At 42.2% G+C, this 18,017-nt stretch overlaps 2 protein-coding genes across 2 annotated transcripts in view; one reads left to right on the forward strand and one right to left on the reverse strand.

Moving 5' to 3' along the window:
- Positions 1-18,017, forward strand: part of LOC311049831 (galectin-4-like) — a 459,606-nt gene that overhangs the window by 428,691 nt on the left and 12,898 nt on the right. The window lies entirely within an intron of this gene.
- Positions 1-18,017, reverse strand: part of ngef (neuronal guanine nucleotide exchange factor) — a 36,120-nt gene that overhangs the window by 11,939 nt on the left and 6,164 nt on the right. The window contains 6 exon segments of the mRNA XM_084065450.1: positions 411-563; positions 1,426-1,586; positions 4,847-5,097; positions 8,743-8,825; positions 10,844-11,137; positions 13,489-13,570. Of these exon segments, the coding sequence (XP_083921576.1) occupies positions 411-563; positions 1,426-1,586; positions 4,847-5,097; positions 8,743-8,825; positions 10,844-11,137; positions 13,489-13,570 (1,024 nt within the window).

An 18,017-nucleotide genomic window follows, 5' to 3' on the forward strand; every position in this document is an offset into this window, starting at 1 on the left:
GTCTCCCAAGTGGAAAGCCAAGATCTTAACCATTAGCCTAAAGGGGAATTCCCCCTTGGCCGGGGGAGATATTAGGAATGTTTTGGTCATCAGGCAGAGTCTCTAAGCCACTACTGCTACATGCACAGCAGCTTTCCACCTGCAGTGTCCAAATCCAAACGTTTTGTAACGATGTGCCCATATCGGGTTGTGTGAACAGATTTATGAATAGCGCTACAAGGTGACACAACCCGGCATTAGATGAATGCCAAAATATACCAAGTCTCCAAACACACATACTATACAAAAACTAAAATCAGATGCTAAAATAAATGACAAATATCCCACTGGAAGTGGAAACGTGGAAACGTTACAATGAACTATTTTTGGGATGTGGGTGTGTATGTGTACTCCGTAAAAGGGATACCCACAATATTCGTCGGTATGTCTTCTCCTGGTATCCCTGGTTGATGACATAAGCGATGAAGACGTTGAAGTGATTCGTGGCATGGTATTGGACGATGTCACACACTTCCGAAATCTGGATGGACTGCTCTATTCTGTTCTCCAGGTCCATCAGGAACCTAACAACATTTGACATCATCATTTGGGGGATCTGAGGTTAAATGAGGCTTGCTAGGTTATATGTAGAAAAACGACACAGGACAGCTGAGAAACATGATTGAACTGCCACAGTATTTTACCCCTCACTAACCCCTAAAAGTGCTACCCAACCTTTCCAGGGCCCACTTGAAAATCTCTAAAGCGTTCACCGGCCACCCATCAGATCAATGGCTGCCGTGATAAGTGGTCAGAGCATATTTTCAGAGCAGGATATTATTTTAATTATCATTTTAATGATCAGCCAATCGACTGTGTTCCGGTTTGGATCAATGGAACTAACATAGGCTAGTATACTTCCTATTTATCAGTGTTACAATTAAAACAAAAAAATTATTAGTTGTTTTTTATATTAGCGTTATATTATCATGCATTTCTTTGTGTGTTTTGCCAATTACAAAAACCCACCTATTCAGACTTGCTTTCCCCGCCTAACTCAAATCAAATCTCCCTTTCTGCCTTTTAGTCTTAGCTTAATGTTTTCTCTTTTCTATTTGTTTTGCTTTTTAACTATTTCTATCCTAATAAAGTTGATTATTTGTTTTGTAAAGCAACCTTGGGTACCACGAAAACACTATATAAGTGTGATGTATTATTATTATTAATTATTTGGGGGCCCACTTGCAATATCATCACGGCCCACCAGTGGGACCCGGGCCACAGGTTGGGAATCGCTGCCCCATACTTATTTTTCCCAGAGTCCCCCAGGGCTCTATAGTAGATCCTCTAGTATTTCCCTCTACCATCTCTTTGCATAAAATAGCCGATCTACAAGCTCACAAGTGGTGAATAAGAGTCAGATGAAAGGTAGCACAAGGTTCCTACCTTTCACTGGCCTTCATTACATCCTCAATGTTGGAGAACAGGAAATGCATGTCTGATTGGTTGAGGGTGTTGACCAAAACAGGGTTACGCAGGAAGTGGGTCTCTAGAACCTCCAGACTCTTGTAGTAGGACGCCTCGGAGGTCACCAGCTCAAACATGGCCTGAGAGAGAGAGAGAGAGAGAGAGAGAGAGAGAGAGAGAGAGAGAGAGAGAGAGAGAGCGAGAGACAGAGAGACAGAGAGAGAGAGAGAGAGAGAGAGAGAGAGAGAGAGAGAGAGAGAGAGAGAGAGAGAGAGAGAGAGAGAGAGAGAGAGAGAGAGAGAGAGAGAGAGAGAGAGAGAGAGAGAGAGAGAGAGAGAGAGAGAATGGTAGGAACCGTCATTTGTTTTTTTTAAAGAATTTTACGTTTTCAAGTAGAACAAGAATTTAATTACTTTTCACAATCCCTCATATCATCAACAGATCAGTAGGTGTGGTTGAAGGCCCAGCACGGGATTGTTCTGAACGTAAATTAGGGTATTACCATTATATTATATATACTATTTATTTCAAGAGTGTGTTTTTCAGATGGAAAATATGCGATTTGGTTTGTTGCTTTCTTACCCCATCATCAAAATACATGTCTGTTTTGCTCTAATGTTAACCTTCCTGATGTAAAAATTAATTAAACTATTACAGCTCCAAAATACTCCAAATAGCCTACAGTAAAAATCTGTTGTTTATAATACAGATGAAGAAAGCTTTATTGTCCATTACATTTAACATAAAATGGAAATTTGCCATTGGCAAACAATAAAAACACAACTAATACATAAAATACACAAATGGAATAAAATATATTCCCATAACAGCAACAGTGATCATGAGCTGTACTAGGGGTTGGGTGTAGGGTTATTTTAAAATGTTCTTATTTAAAATATCCACTGCAGATGGCACAAACAAATTCTTGTAACCCTTCTTTTTACTCTAAGCCTCCTGCCTGATGGTAACAGATGAAATGAAGGGTGAAGAGGGTGGGGGTAAACCTGAATTGCCTTTTTGGTTATGGAGCGGTTGCATGTCCTGAAGTTGCAATTGTTTGTCTTCAATGGTCTTACTAGCATCGACTACCTGGGTGAGATTGCCTTGTTCCTTTCTCTAACTGGGATACCAGGAAACGATATTAAAAGTGAGAACACTCTCAGTGAGTGACCTGTATACCAGGAAACGATGTTAAAAGTGACCTGTAGACCATGGTCAGAGTGTGTTTACTAGCATTAAAATGTATCTGTTTCCTGAAAAGATAGAGCCACTGCCTTGCCTTTTTATAAATGCTGACCTGCATTGGTCTGAAAAGTGAGTTTATTGTCTATAATTGTTCCCAGATATTTAAAGTCAGTGACCTGCACCACTTCCTCCCCCCTAAAGATGGTCCCCGTGCACTCTGCTCCTGTCCTACCTCCCAAACACAGTTCTGTGGTCTTAGTGACATTAAGGTCAAGGAAGCCGCCCTCAAACCAGGTCGCGACATGTTCAATGTGCTGGGAGTATAGGAGGGGTTGGAAACATCCTGCAGGCAGGCAACCAAGGCCATGTTATCAGCATAATTTATGAGAGAGGACTATTTGTTGTTGTATTGTAACTCATTTGTGTATAGAGAGAATAGGAGAGTAAATAAAACACACCCCTGTGGCATTCAAGACAATGCAGTCAGAAAAGGTCTTCTTAATACAGACAAACGATTGGGGGCTTTAAAGTCAAACTTGGCTAGCTATATTTAGTGAAACTATGGTTCATTGTTTGGCTTACTGCTTGAAGATAATTGACTTATTCTGCAAATTGGTGACTATCCAGTGTCACACTCACCCCTAGCTTATTTTCACAGACAATATACTATATTATAGTATATTGACAATATACTATATTATAGTATATTGTAGACATATTTCGGCTATTTTGAAAAATATAAGAGATTTATATTCTGTAAGACATATCTTGCTCAACACTTCTAAAGGCTGTCACACTCCTCCCACTCTGTCTGCCACTGCTTGCCTTCTATCTTTGGTTTCTGTTAACAGGTGCCTGGAAGGCGGAGTTAGGAGTGCCATCAGCACTAACGTGGAGCACCTGGGCCCAGCGCTCTCAGGTCTCTATCTCACTTCCCTTGCATATTTGGTTTGATATTTCTATTTTGCTTCGCATGCAACATCCTCACAACAACATAATTAACACATTTTGACAGCCATAGTTTTAAGGTATCTGTGTATATCTATATTTTTTCCCATCCTATGAGCTGGTCAAGGATATTGACAAACACAACTGTCTGTTGCTGCGAATGAACCTGTGACTTTGCATTCAAGGAACTGTGTGTAAGAAGTCCATTTAGTTGACAAGACACACAACAGTGTGGGTGGTCAACAATGTCCTATATGTTTGCGTACACATACCTGAGCCTGTATGGTTTGAAACTAAATAGAATGAAATAGCATTTGTGGAATTTATGTGTTGCAAGCAAGACTGCATGTGTCCCCAAGAGACACTAGAACTGTAACTCTGACTTTTAAGGATAATTCATACTTTGTAGTGGATATTCACTCGTAACTTAACACGTTCTATAGCTTCCTTGCAGCTGGTTCAGTTAGATTGCAGTATACGGTTAGAAACACCTGGATGGGGTGCCTGTGGGTCCGCCTGTTGTGCAGACCATATGCTCCTTGCTTTGCGAGCACAAGGGCCCAGGTTCGAATCCCCCCCCCACCCCCACACCCCTCCAACAAACAAACAAAAGAAACAAATGTTTTTGTTTCACCATTTCCACTCCCCTTCTTTCTCCCCACAGTTCCTGCTCCGTTTCGTAAAGGGAAGAAAATCTTCTTGCCATTAACCAGTGCCCTGTGCCATTTAACCCTACCATTTTAATTTACACGGTGTGGCTTGAGGAACCTTTCAACAGCGACTCAGTAGCATTACAGCTGGTCGTTTTGTAGCCGCTAGTGTTCATTCACACTAGCAGCGTCACGGTGACGGCTACAAGTCATTTTCAGTAGAAGCCAACAACATGAAGCTACAAAGTGATGCCCGAAATGTATTGCTGTGTGACAGGCGTGACGCACTACAAACCAAAGTTGAGCTGGTTTCAACTTTTGTCAGCACTCCAAAGACGCGTTGAACTGTCAATCAAATCACATGTTTTTGTTTCATCATTTCCACTCCCCTTCTCTCTTTCCCAACAATTCCTACTTTAACGGCGAGAAATGTAGCTGGCCACCCATGGCCGTTTTGTAGATTTGTCGCCGCTAGTGTAGGCTTAAGATCTGGGGCGCTTTGAGGCCAGTTTGGCTTTCTACAGAGCATCCAGTGGATCAACAGCGCTTCTTTTACCAATGCCGTCCGACAGCTGAACATCCACGCTTTTGTAACGCGTAAACCCCCGCCTCCTCACCTCCTGCATGATGATCTCTTTCTGTGGCAGCTGGGTGAGTAGGCCGCTGTCCTGCACAGCCTCCAGGTTTTGCCACAAGCTCAGTGACTGCGCGCTGTTCCTCAGCTGTAGCTGTAAGGCCGGAGGAGACATCGATCCGGATCCTGTCAGCGCTGAGCCCTCGTTGACCCCTGGAGTCAGGCCATCTTGCTGTCGCCGCTGTTCAATCTCCTGCTGTTTGGAGGTGTCCCGGTACTCCTGGTAGAAGAACGCTACAGGGATGAAGGTAAGAGCATAAGACATGGTCGTCGTTCTGCACAGGACGGTCACTTTGCCTTAAGGGAAATTTTAGCAGACGCTGAACCTAAATGATGTCATCGGGCGTGACGTGAGACGACGTCTTTGACGCTGTCAGAGAAATACACAGTCCCACTCTAATAATAATCTCCTCACATCAGAACAATGGGGTGTAGGTTCACAATCGGCTAAATTTACCTCTAAGGGTTGACCCAATGACATTTGGGATATAGAAGTATTTATTATTAACTGAAGTTAGGAGGTGAACTTTTCTCACAACCAACCACATAGCCCTATAGCGTCCCTATTCTGGGCATGTATGAACAAACATTCGTCATGCAATACTTTGTGAGCTTGTAGAGCTACTTTCGGCAAAGAGATTTGGTCTAGATGAGGGGAAAAAAGGAGTGGGCCAAGTATAGACCCCTGGGGGACCCCAGTCAACATAGGGTTGACCCATTAAAACCAGGAAAGCATCTGTGTCATTTTTGATTTTAGCTATATAACGTCTCTGTCGGGTGGAAACCTTATTATGTCCAAAACTGTTACTTTTCAGGATTCAAATTCAAAAGTAGCAAAAGTAGCAGAACTACAAGGTGGCTCCGCGTTTTGAGCTTGTGGGTCCACTTTTGTGTGACACTGTAGTGTGATCATTTAAGGTATTAATTTATGAAAAAAAGGTAAAATATGGAGTTTAGATGTTTCTGCCCGACAACAACAATATATGGCAACATAGGTCTTTCAGAAAACTGTTAGGATTCAGAAGAATATTTTTTAATCGGCATCAGGGGTTAAAGTGGTTAAACCTAGCTTGTGATGATTGTGTTAGAAAATATCTGGTGGCCATTAGGTGCTTCGTGGCTGCCGACAGCAGGTAAAACCCGCTAGCCCACACTGTGAGGAGATTTAAGGGCTAGAAGCACATAATTAACAATCAAGCCTCTCCTTCGCCAAGTTTCAGTCAAAAGTGTGACCTAACTGATAAGCATGGACTCTGATTGCAGGGGACATTGACTCCGCGTGCATGTGCGTGCATGCGTTCATGCATGTGTGTGTTGTTCTTTTGCCAAAGAGAGGCAAGTTGACATTGAACAATTGTAGTTGCATAAGCTCCCTCAGTCATATTCTGCAGATTGCCTGGGTGGGCGTATAAAGCTGGACTGAGAATTACATAAGAGAGACAGACACTGTACACACATGTGCACACACACACACAGTGGATAAAGCGAAAAATATTTGAAACCGAGCAAGCATGTTGTTGATGAGCACTTTTCAAGGAGTTATTCTGTGAATGCGTACATTTGTCAAGACACATCCGTCTCTTTACGCTCGTCAAACAGGTGTGCTAGCGGCCTTTAGTGAATTGGAACCCGTTGTAGGCCTACATAATAAACCACTTTATCATGTGCACACTGAATGGTTAGCGGAAATGCTTAGAATGCCCTGCCAAACCTAACGTACTATCAGCACCTAGAAGCAGTCGACCTTGACAAACAGAGGAAGAGTGTCAGTGATCGACACGACTCAATGGAGCTGCTGTAAGTCTTATCAACGTAGTTCATTGTGTCGCACGAACCTTGATGATAAGATGTTGTTATAAAGCTGTGTGCGTGCATGTGCGTGCGTGCGCGTGCGCGTGTGTGCGTGTGTGTTTGTGTTTGTATTACACCAAAATGTCCCCACAAGTATAGTAGACTTTGAGAAACAGACATTGTGAGGACAATTACCCTGGTCCTCTGCTGAGAAATGGTTGTTGTATGGTTTAAAATAACATTTGGGGAGTTATAGAGTTACGATTAGGAAAAGACTCAGGCATGGGATTGGGTTCGGATTAGACATTAGGTTTAGGATGGACTTGTGCCTGATTGTCTCCGGCAGGCCGAAAGGCATGGCGAGAGAGTATGTTTTACCCCCTGTCCGTCCGTCCGTCCGTCCGTGTGTGTGTGTGTGTGTGTGTGTGTGTCATTCTGTCTTGTCTGTGTACAGCTAATCTCTGGCACCGTTGGCTTGATCGCAGTGAAACTGTGCACACACAGTCCCTGGATGCCAAAGCCGAACCTCTGCTCCAAATTTTTCACATGGGCCTTTTATAGCGCCACCGGGAGGCCGATTTGTGCAAAACACATTTTTGAACAGTATCTACTACTAGAGGTACACAGTATCTCTATAGTCATTAAAAGAAACGGCTCATTTCAGATTTTTCATATTCCATCCTGATTAGCAAAAATTGTCTTTCAAAGTTTGCAGGAGTACTCTGTTTCGAACAAAATGCCTCAAATCATGAACACAGCATGCAATTTCCGTGACATTTTGCACACACATTCCCATTAGGCCGAGGAAGAAATGCCATTTGAAAATGTTCAAATCAGCCTTATGGTGGCGCTGTAACAGGCCGATTCGTGTTTTTACCTATAACTGCACCGATCAGTGTAAAACTTTGTATGCACACTCTCCAGAGGCCAAGGACAAACCTTTGCCCTGCATTTTTCACATTTGCCTTTTATAGCACCACCAGGAGGCAGACTTATGTAAAACACATTTTTTGATATTAAGCCTTCATATTTGATCCAAATTTCCCGCAAATCGGTACACATGATCTCTATAGTCATGTGATCAAGACGGATATGTTTGATTTTTCATATGCCATCCTGATTGGCTAACATTGACATGTAATGTTTGCAGGAGTGGCCCGTTTTGAACAAAATGCAGCAAATCATGAATGCAGCGTCCGATTACGGTGAAACTTTGAACGCACATTCACACTATGTTGAGGAACAAATGCCACCCTTTTAACATTGGCCTGTTATAGCGCCACCAGCAGGTCAAATTTAGAAAAACACATTTTTAGAACAAAATGCCTCAAGTCATGCATGCAGTGTCCGATTGCCGTGCAAGGCCTAGGAATAAATGGCATCCTTTTCACATTGGCCTATTATAGCACCACCAGGAGGCCATAATAACCTACCTGACCTGGCGGAGACTTGTGCTCCGAGGAGCACTTTTTCTAGTTTATACTCAGTTGCAGTTTGGTGTCATGCACCAAAAATAGCACATCTACAACTTCACAACGCATAGATTTTTGGCTTTAGGGTTATAGGGTCAGGGTTAAAAAAGGCAAAATTTGTAATACAAGTAATACAGACTATACACTATATGTACAAAAGAGACGGGGAATTTACATTTACCTCCCCTTGTGGTCTCCTGATAGATGTTTTTTCAGGCCAATTTTGAAAGAAACCAGTGATACACATCCTTTAGTAGATGGTGACGCATTACACATTTTGGTGGCAGAGCAGTAGAACGAGAACCTTCCCATGTTTGCTCTAAATTTGGGTGGTAACAGATCAACGGAAAAAAAGGAGATATCTACTCGCGACCCATAAACATTGGCCCGCGACCCAAAGATGGGTCCCAACCCACTGTTTGGGAAACAGTGCTCTATGAGATAAGATGGGGGAGAGACCTAGAGTGTGTGGACATGCGTGTGTGTATGTTTTCCAGCATTGTATTGAGAGATGGTGATATTACAGCAGCAGCTCTGGAGGTGGTGTACTGTAGTGGGTGGAATTCATATGTTATCTTAATGCTGCGTTCCTATTGGCTGACTATTATTTCCTTACCAATATTTTTTACGATGTTGAGACTGTGACAGATCGACTCTATTTGCATCGGAGGAGGCCTCTCCTCACCGTTGCTCACCATCCTGAAAAGGACAGATAGTATGTTAAAAATGTAAAGTACATTCTGCACACTTTTTTTTATTGATTAATTGAATACTTTATTAGTCAGACATGTAAACAGCACAAGGTACAGTCAGACATTAAGGCTGAATGGAAATCATAGGCAGAGAATGACTCCTTCTTTCTACGGGAAATTGCATTTACCTCCCCTTGTGGTCTCCTGATAGATGGTTTTCATGCTAGTTTTGAAAGAATACTCTACCACATTTTGGTGGCAGAGTAGTAGAATGAGAGACTTTTCCAATGTTTGTTGTATGTTTGGGTGGCACCAGATCATTGACGCTCCCTCTAGTATTGTGGCTGTGAGTGTCACTCACTTTGGAAAAGTAGTTAGTAATGTATGAGGGTATATTGAGGGCTAATAATAGAGTGGAGACTTTATTTTTATTTGAATGCTGAACTGTTCGTCCTGCACCTGTAGATATTATCAATATATATAGAGGATCATTGAGCACTCAAAGATAAATAGATAGATTGATCGATCAATATAGACATACGTGGATAATAGATAAATGGGAAAATAGATCGCCGCTGTCAGACGGTGTACAATTATCTAGCCAGTCACACAAGTAATGCAACTAATTAGATCTCCCCTTGTAAAGGGTATTGGAGCAACCGAGTTAGCAGACCCAACTCAGACCTGTGTCTTTGATGATTTTATTATACTAACATTACAATACAAACATACTCTAACACTTCTAGGCCAATAGGTTATAAACCTACCTAGGAAAGGAAACATGAACAACAACACAACAACAAATTACTGACATGAAATATACACAAAAAACTGTAAAACATATCAGAAATACATACATTTATCGTCATGTAAACACTCTCAATTCTGACATGAAATATACATACAAAACTGTAAATCATATCAGAAATACATACATTTATCGTTGTGTAAACACTCTCAATTCTTACTTAGATATGATTGAGCAGTCAATTGATTGATTGATTGATTGATTGATTGATTGATTGATCCATCGATCGATAGAATAGACAGAGATAAGCGGATAGATAAAGAGGAAGTTAGATAATTGAATGATTACATAGTTAAGTTAACCAAGTATACTGTAGATCCCTGGGGGACCCTGGTCAATGAAGTATATGCATTAGGGTTTATAGTAAGTGGTCAAAGATTCCTTTCCCGCAATCCTCATTCACTTTCTCTAGTGACACCTGTTGTAGGTAAATGTCATTAGCGTACAGTAAATGATCTGTATTATTTCTCGCACCGTTGGTAGCATGAAGCATGAGCAAGAATTCCAAGATTTGCTGCCTTTATTCATTCTCGATGCATCAAATTATCTTCAAGCTCAGCTTTCCCCCGGGACACCACACAGAGTGCGCCATGTGCCAGTAGTCAGCAGGCTCCACTACCAAGCCTGAACCCCATATGTTCTGTTCTTGGATTACTGACTCCTGCACACATGCACATGGACTTGTGGCATGTAGCCTATACACTACTGAACCAGTATAACTGTCTTATGCTCACTCATACTGTACATTCACTGTTGATACAATGTACTCTTTATATTCACTAGATTTTACAGTAAATACTATTATCTAGAAACAGATATAGCTCATGGATTAGCTATTTTTGTACGGCACCATTGTACAACAAAGTATAACACAGGGTTAAGTGGTTAATCAGACTAATTGATTTATTTGATTATAAAAAGTATATAAAAAATGGTTGATTCGTTGATATTTACGTTTTTTTGTTTTGTTTAATTGCTTCTCGATTATTCGATTAACCTAGCTATATGAGTGAGATTAAATTGGTTGGTTCTAACCGAAATTGGTTTCTAATATTGGTTTCACTATGTTTTCAGTTAATTTCCCAGCTCTAGTGTCATATTCACTGTTGATAAATAAATCAACAGTGAATATGACATTATTATTAGTCAGTCACTCACGGGTGATAGATTGTCGTTATACAAAGACCCCCACCACCAGCCCCCGACCCTGTCCTCACCTGAGCTTGATGCCGTCCGGGTCAGCCACCTCAGCGCTGGGGCGTTGTGTGCTCCGATGGTCCCCTCCAACCTCCTGCACGCTGCAGGCTGTGGCCGTGCGCTCGGAGAGGCTTTCCATGTCTCGGTTGGGTATCAAATGCGTCCTGTAGACGAGCCCCTCAGTACTGCACCCACCGTTAGAGGCAGGAGATGTGTTTGCATCCCTCCGTCCTCCGTGAGGTAAACGTGGGCTCCCCGGTTTCTCGTTGCTTGGCAACACAGGTCCAGAATGTAGTCGTGGTGAGGCTGGCGGGCTGAATGTGCAGAGAGAAAACAAAACAAACAAAAAACACCAGACTTCAGAACAGTTGTCATCACCAGCAGGATCTGCTTCTCCTTGTGGGAGTTGTTTGTCCTGAAGTGCACTGGAAATCAGGCTTTTTTATTTTTTGAACACACATATCTAAGAAATTAGCTGTCACATCTCCAGCTTTCATCGCTACCACAATAGAGCTGCTGTTGTTTGAGGCAGCTGAGGATTCAATTAAAAGGACAACGGTCAACCTTCAAACAGAGGCTGAAAGGGCGAGTGTCCTTGATGTGCTGTGTGCGTCAGCTGTACAGCATGCAGAATGCCTTTGATACTTGATACAAGCAAAAATGACAGTTACAATGGTGTGTGCATGCAAGCATGTGTACACATAGTACAGTATGTGTGTGTGTGTGTGTGTGTGTGTGTGTGTGTGTGTGTGGTGTGTGTGTGTGTGTGTGTGTGTGTGTGTGTGTGTGTGTGTGTGTGTGTGTGTGTGTGTGTGTGTGTGTGCGTGCGTGCGTGCGTGCGTGCGTGCGTGCGTGCGTGCGTGCGTGCGTGCGTGCGTGCGTGCGTGCATGGTGTGTGTGCATGTATGTATGTGGCTGTATGCCTGTGTGAGGATGTGTCTGTGCATGTGTATGCATGCAGTGTGTGTATAGATGTTTCATGGTTGTATGCATGTACATTACAGCCATAGCAATATTGCAAGTACGATATGTACTTGGAGCTTCCTCAACAGTGTGAATATGTGAATATATATATATATATATATATATATATATATATATATATATATATATATATATATATATATATATATATATATATATATATATATATATATATATATATATATACTGTATACTATAAATAGTAATTAAAATAGAAGAAGTTAAAAACCATCCGAGATTTGCTCCAGACACTCACACATAAACGCGCGCACGCACTCCCTCCCCCCCCACCCACACACACACACACACACCCACACACACACACACACCCCACCCTCGCATAGACAGCTTGCCTCTTGCAGAGCCACGCCATGAAAAGCAAAATAGCGGTGCAAAATAGCGGTGCAAATAGCATAACAAATAGCGTAAACTGAATCTATTTTTATAAATCTTGAAAAATTAAATAGCAACTGTAACTGTAAAGGCTTTGCACAAAGAGTGCGATGCATTTTTACAGCATGGCTCTGTAGGAGGCTGGCCGTCTATAAGACGGTGGGTCTGTCTGTGTGTTTATCTTGACATCAGTGCTCACATTTCTTGTGCATGCTGCCAGTATAGGCCAAGGAAGTACAGTACTGTATCTCCACAGAGCAAAAACAAAAACCACAACAATCAAAAACAATGAGCCTTTCATGTCATGTGAGTAGTATGTAGACTCTAGTCTACATAGTGATTAGACAATCATTGTGGTTAGCCAGTGTCATCTGGTGTCATCTTTGTTTTAGCTTTGTTTTTTCAAAAACATCTCTAATGCCTGCAACATTCTCCCACACACTGTCTTCAAATACAAGAAGAAATATTGACTGGGACTACAACAACGTTGTGGTCTGTTAGACCAGTGGTTCTCAACCCTTCCAGGCCACGCCCCCCCCAAATAATCATATTTGAACTGGGGACCCCCCAAAATAATCATATTTGAACTGGGGACCCCCAAAATAATCATATTTGAACCCCCCCACCCTGACAAGCATTTGGAATTGTCAGAGTTGAGGCATTCACTTGACTCGGTTCCACAGATAAATATTGCGAAAATAGCAGATCTACAAGCTCACAACGCAATGTTTGCATCTGTCTTAAATGATTTGACAATTTGTCCAATATTTGACCAGTTTTTATAGTAGTTTGTTGATTACTTTTTCTTTTCTTTCTATCTTTTTTGAGGTATTACAAAGGTCTTAAAAGTGCTTAAACTGTCCAAAAGCATGTGTCCTAGCCCTGAGGACAGTGTTGTCAATAAACGGTATTTTACTTTATAATGCATAAATAGAATACGTTTCTGGTACATTGCCACTGCTAAAATAGTGTAAAAAATCACATTCATGTCGAATGGTTATTGTGAAAAGTATAGCCTACCAAAAGATTTTGTGAAAAATATGTTTAGTTCAATTCAAAATGTTACACAGTATGACAGTATGAAAGAAACATCTTCAAAAGGTTTGGTCCCCCTGCTTTTGAGGCCTAATCCTGCAGGCATTCACCTATATTGAGGTTGAATACCCTCCCTCCCAGGGTGAGAGTCCATGGATAAAACTTAAAAGCTATCTCCGTTTAGCCTACGGATGTGTATTTGTGTGTGTACAGTGGGTGTGTGTTTGTTCACTGGCAGCAGGGTTGGGCTTACCGTCTTGCCCGAGGTGACAGCAGTGTTTTCTGGGGTACAGGAGCTCCCAGGGAGGACCCCCCTGTTTTGCTAGTGGGGGAGTCTGTGTGAGAGAGAGAAAGAGAGAGAGAGAGAGAGAGAGAGAGAGAGAGAGGGGGGGGGGGGATTAGTGCACTCTACAAGAAACGAGGGGCCTAGGCAAAGCACAAGGAAATGAAAAGTGTAGTAGTAAGTAATCCTTCGGCAGTCTAATTATCTCTCCTCTCTCTGTAGAACAGTGTTTCCCAAACACTGGGTCTGGGACCCATTTTTGGGTAACGGACCTATGTGTTATGGGTCGCAGGTAAATATTTTCCATTTACTACAATTAAAAATAAATATATTATTTAAAAAGATTTTTAAATTTAAAGCAGCACTATGTAGTTTGGGGTCAGCCTGGTTCCAGACCATAGACCCCGCCCACTCTCTGAGTGAACTGCCTCTCTTGGTCTGGTGTTGTAATGTGAACCTAGGATTTATTCGGTACAAAAACGTATTGTCCAATGAGAGTCGGAGGTGGGGGTGTGTCTAACGACAAGCCAATCAGCGAATATCTGCTAAAACAAGCTGTGCGATGACGTCAGATGTAGATCCGTGGATCTCTTGTGATTGGTTTAGGGACATTCCAAACCCCTCCCCCTTGTAATTGCCTACACTGGAACCAATGTTAGACTGAAGCTCCATGCAGCTTCAGTATGATAATCAGGCTAGTTTGCACACACACACACACACACACACACACACACACACACACACACACACACACACACACACACACACACACACACACACACACACACACACACACACACACACACACACACACACACACACACACACACACATATATTACAGACAGAGCCTTCTTTGAGCACAGGGGGGTTAGATTGGCAGGTAGTAATGACTTTTAGAAGAATGTGCCGCCAAGGGGTGAGCCTTCATCATGGGACCGGCAGCTTGTGTTCCCTGCAGATCGGTGACTCTCTGGATTAGGGCCCAGTTGAAAATCTCGAAAGCGCTCACAGACCGCCCATCTGACCACTTAACATGGCAGCCATTTGGGGGCTGCTGTGGTCAGATGGGTTTTCAGAGCATGTTTATGTTAATGATCAATCAATTTGATTGCGATCCGGCTTGGATCAATGGAACTAACGTAGTATAGCTATTATAACTATATTGCCTGTCAATCATTATTAAATAGACTTTTTTTTATACATTAATGTTATATATATTATCATTACAATCTTAGTTCACTTGCAATATCCTATCCTATATTTCCTCGTTGGGAAACACTGCTGTATATGTAGATTACACTAGTTCAGTGGGTAGGATTCAATCAGTGCAATATAGTATGATGAACCCTATAGCAGTAGTTCTCAAACGTTTTCATGCCATGGAACCCCAAAGTGATAAATATTTTGGCCGCAGACCCCCATCTGAAAATGTGTTGTGCCAGGGACCCCCAGAAGAGAAGATTTGTGTTGAAAAAAAAGATTACTCAATATGTTCCACAACACTTTCAAGATTTTTAAAACATGTTAAAAAATAGCAGCATTAGCATCTACAAGCTCGCATCGCAGCACGAAGTGGCGCGCTGTGAGCTTTGAATATCTGCAATTTTTGAATAGCCAATATATAAATGGAAGAAGTGGTTAAACTGATTGTGATGCTGTATCAACACATTTTGCTGGGAACCCCCTGGAACCCCCCCAAGGACCCCTGGCGGTCCCTGCACCCCACTTTGAGAACCAATGCCATAGAGTCCCTGTTATGGGCATGTTATAATAGGTGCATATTCAGCGAAGAGATTTGGTGTAGAGGAACAAAAGGAGGGGGCCAGGGATAGACCCCTGGGGGACCCCGGTCAACAAATTATATAGGGTTTAAGTGGTTAAGTGTGATGGTTAGTGTAAGCATTTTGAGGTTGGTGACGGTATACATACTGTCGCATGGTGAAAGGTTAATACAGTGGTTCTCAACCTGTGGGTCGGGACCCCCAGGGGAGTCCCCACATGATTTTTGGGGGGTCCCCAGATCAGGGCCGTGCTTCGGCGGCCGCCTGGGCCACCACACAGGCAGGGGGCCCCATTGTTTTTTTATAGAAATAAACAGCTTTGCAATCCATTTGAGGCCCTTAAAAAACATCCAACATGGGCCCCCAAACAGTCAGGGGGCCCCATGAGATCTCCTCAAATTATTATTTAAAAAAAATATATAAATAAACAGCTTTCCAATCCATTCGAGGCCCTTAAAAAACATGCAACATGGGCCCCCAAACAGTCAAGGGGCCCCATGAGATTTCAACACTAGGGCCTCCCTCAATCCAGAGTAGACTTATACCATAGCACAAAGAAGAAGAAGCACCATTTGTCACACCACTCTCGAGCATTTACATTTCAATCAGCACAATCTAAATTGCATGAGAAAGTTAAGTTGAGACACTGTCTGTCTGTGTCTCTGTCTCTGTGTCTCTCTCTCTCTCTCTCTCTCTCTCTCTCTCTCTCTCTCTCTCTCTCTCTCTCTCTCTCTCTCTCTCTCTCTCTCTCTCTCTCTCTCTCTCTCTCTCTGTGTGTGTGTCAATTCAAAGGAGCTTTATTGGTGTGAGAAAACATATGTTTAAATTGCCAAAGCAAAAGTGGAACAAACAATCAAAACAAAACAATGAATGTACAAATAATAATATGGTTATTATATAGCTGAGTGGTTAGTGAGCCTGCCTGGGGAGACAATAGCCCTGGTACTCCCAGGTACGATTTCCAGGCCAGGACAGTAATGTGTTTATGTGTCCCTGAGCAAGACTCTTAACTCCTAATTGCTCCCCGTGTGCTGCACAATGTTTAAAATCCTAAATTTCCCAAACAAATTTGGGAAAATAACTTTATAGCTCAATCTACTATTTTCATTGCATCTTTTTTTAGATAAAATGATTTTGAAAAAAGTTAGTTTTAAACTAATTTAAAACATTTTGTAAAATCTAATCTATACCGATCTATAAGCACACAACGTCTTGCAATGCAAGGCGTTGGGAGCATGTAGATTTGCTATTCTCACAATATTTATCTGTGGAACTGAGTCAAAGTAAATGTAATGCCTCAACACAATTCCAAGTGCTTGTAAGAGTGGGGGGTCCCCAATTCAAATATGGTTATTTTGGGGGGTCACGGCCTGGAAAAAGGTTGAGAACCACTGGGTTAATAGGAGGATGGGGAAGCATGCATGACCATAAGCCTTACAGATAATTACAATAACATCTCTGTTCCTGGTGGCTGAATTGCAGTGGGTCAACCACCATGAACAAAGCAATTCTTCAACCACAGCCATACTCTACAACTTTTTCAATGCTTATAATGTAGTACAGATCCTGTCATATATGCATCCACTCAGTGGCTGACCAAAAGAACATTTGACATTGTACTAGCTGTTTCTGTTTGGTGCTCAACCACCTCCATCAAGGCATATTGTTCGAGGGATGTAAGACAAGAAGACATAAGACGTCAGTGCTTCCTGGATTCGTTTGGGAAACCAGTACAATTAATTTTAAGAGCAGAAAAACAAAGCCTTTAAGTAGGGCATTCTTAAAGAACAGGATTAAGGCAGAGGCTTATTTCTTTTTTGTTTCTTGAATAATGCATTGGTGGGCAGTAACTAAGTACATTTACGACTGTATTGTATTGTACTTAAATACATTTTTTGAGTACAATTTGTTTTTGGATACTTTGGAACTTTCACTCCACTACATTTCAAATACAAATATAGCTGCAAGCAGCGATAATATGGGGCCAGGAGAGAGAAAGAGAAATGATAATTCCTTTAACAGGTCAGTTCATGAAAGTCCTTGCGGTCTTGTTTCCAATGAGTGCCTGTGAGCAATTAGGGGTTAAGAGTCTTGCTCAGGGACAAATTTCATTTCATCGACACATTTGCTGACCTGGCCTGGAATCGTACCTGGGGCAACCAGAGTCTCTGGCTCCCTAGGCGGGCTCACTAACCACTCAGCTATGGCCACCCCTCAGAGAGAGAGAGAGAGAGAGAGAGAGAGAGAGAGAGAGAGAGAGAGAGAGAGAGAGAGAGAGAGAGAGAGAGAGAGAGAGAGAGAGAGAGAGAGAGAGAGAGAGAGAGAGAGAGAGAGAGAGAGAGAGAGAGAGAGAGAGAGAGAGAGAGAGAGAGAGAGAGAGAGAGAGAGAGAGAGAGAGAGAGAGAGAGAGAGAGAGACAGACAAATGGAATAGATTGAAGAGACAGAGAGAGAGACATGGAAACGGAATAGATTGAAGAGAAAGACATGGAATAGATTGAAGAGAGAGAGCGCCATGGAAACGGAATAGATTGAGTCATGTTTTTTGCATTTCAACTTAAATGAGTCTGCATCAAGTGAGGCTTGAACCGGCAACCTTACGGTCATGAAGCACTCTTAGGTAGCTGCAACACTACCTATAGTGCTATATCTTTGTCAAGGCTGATATTGTCTGTTGAGGATCACAAACTCTTGCCTTCTGTCATGACCCAAGCCCC

The sequence above is a fragment of the Gymnoscopelus microlampas genome (genome assembly GCF_963454915.1).
Source record: "Gymnoscopelus microlampas genome assembly, chromosome: 8".
Classification (NCBI taxonomy): domain Eukaryota; kingdom Metazoa; phylum Chordata; class Actinopteri; order Myctophiformes; family Myctophidae; genus Gymnoscopelus; species Gymnoscopelus microlampas.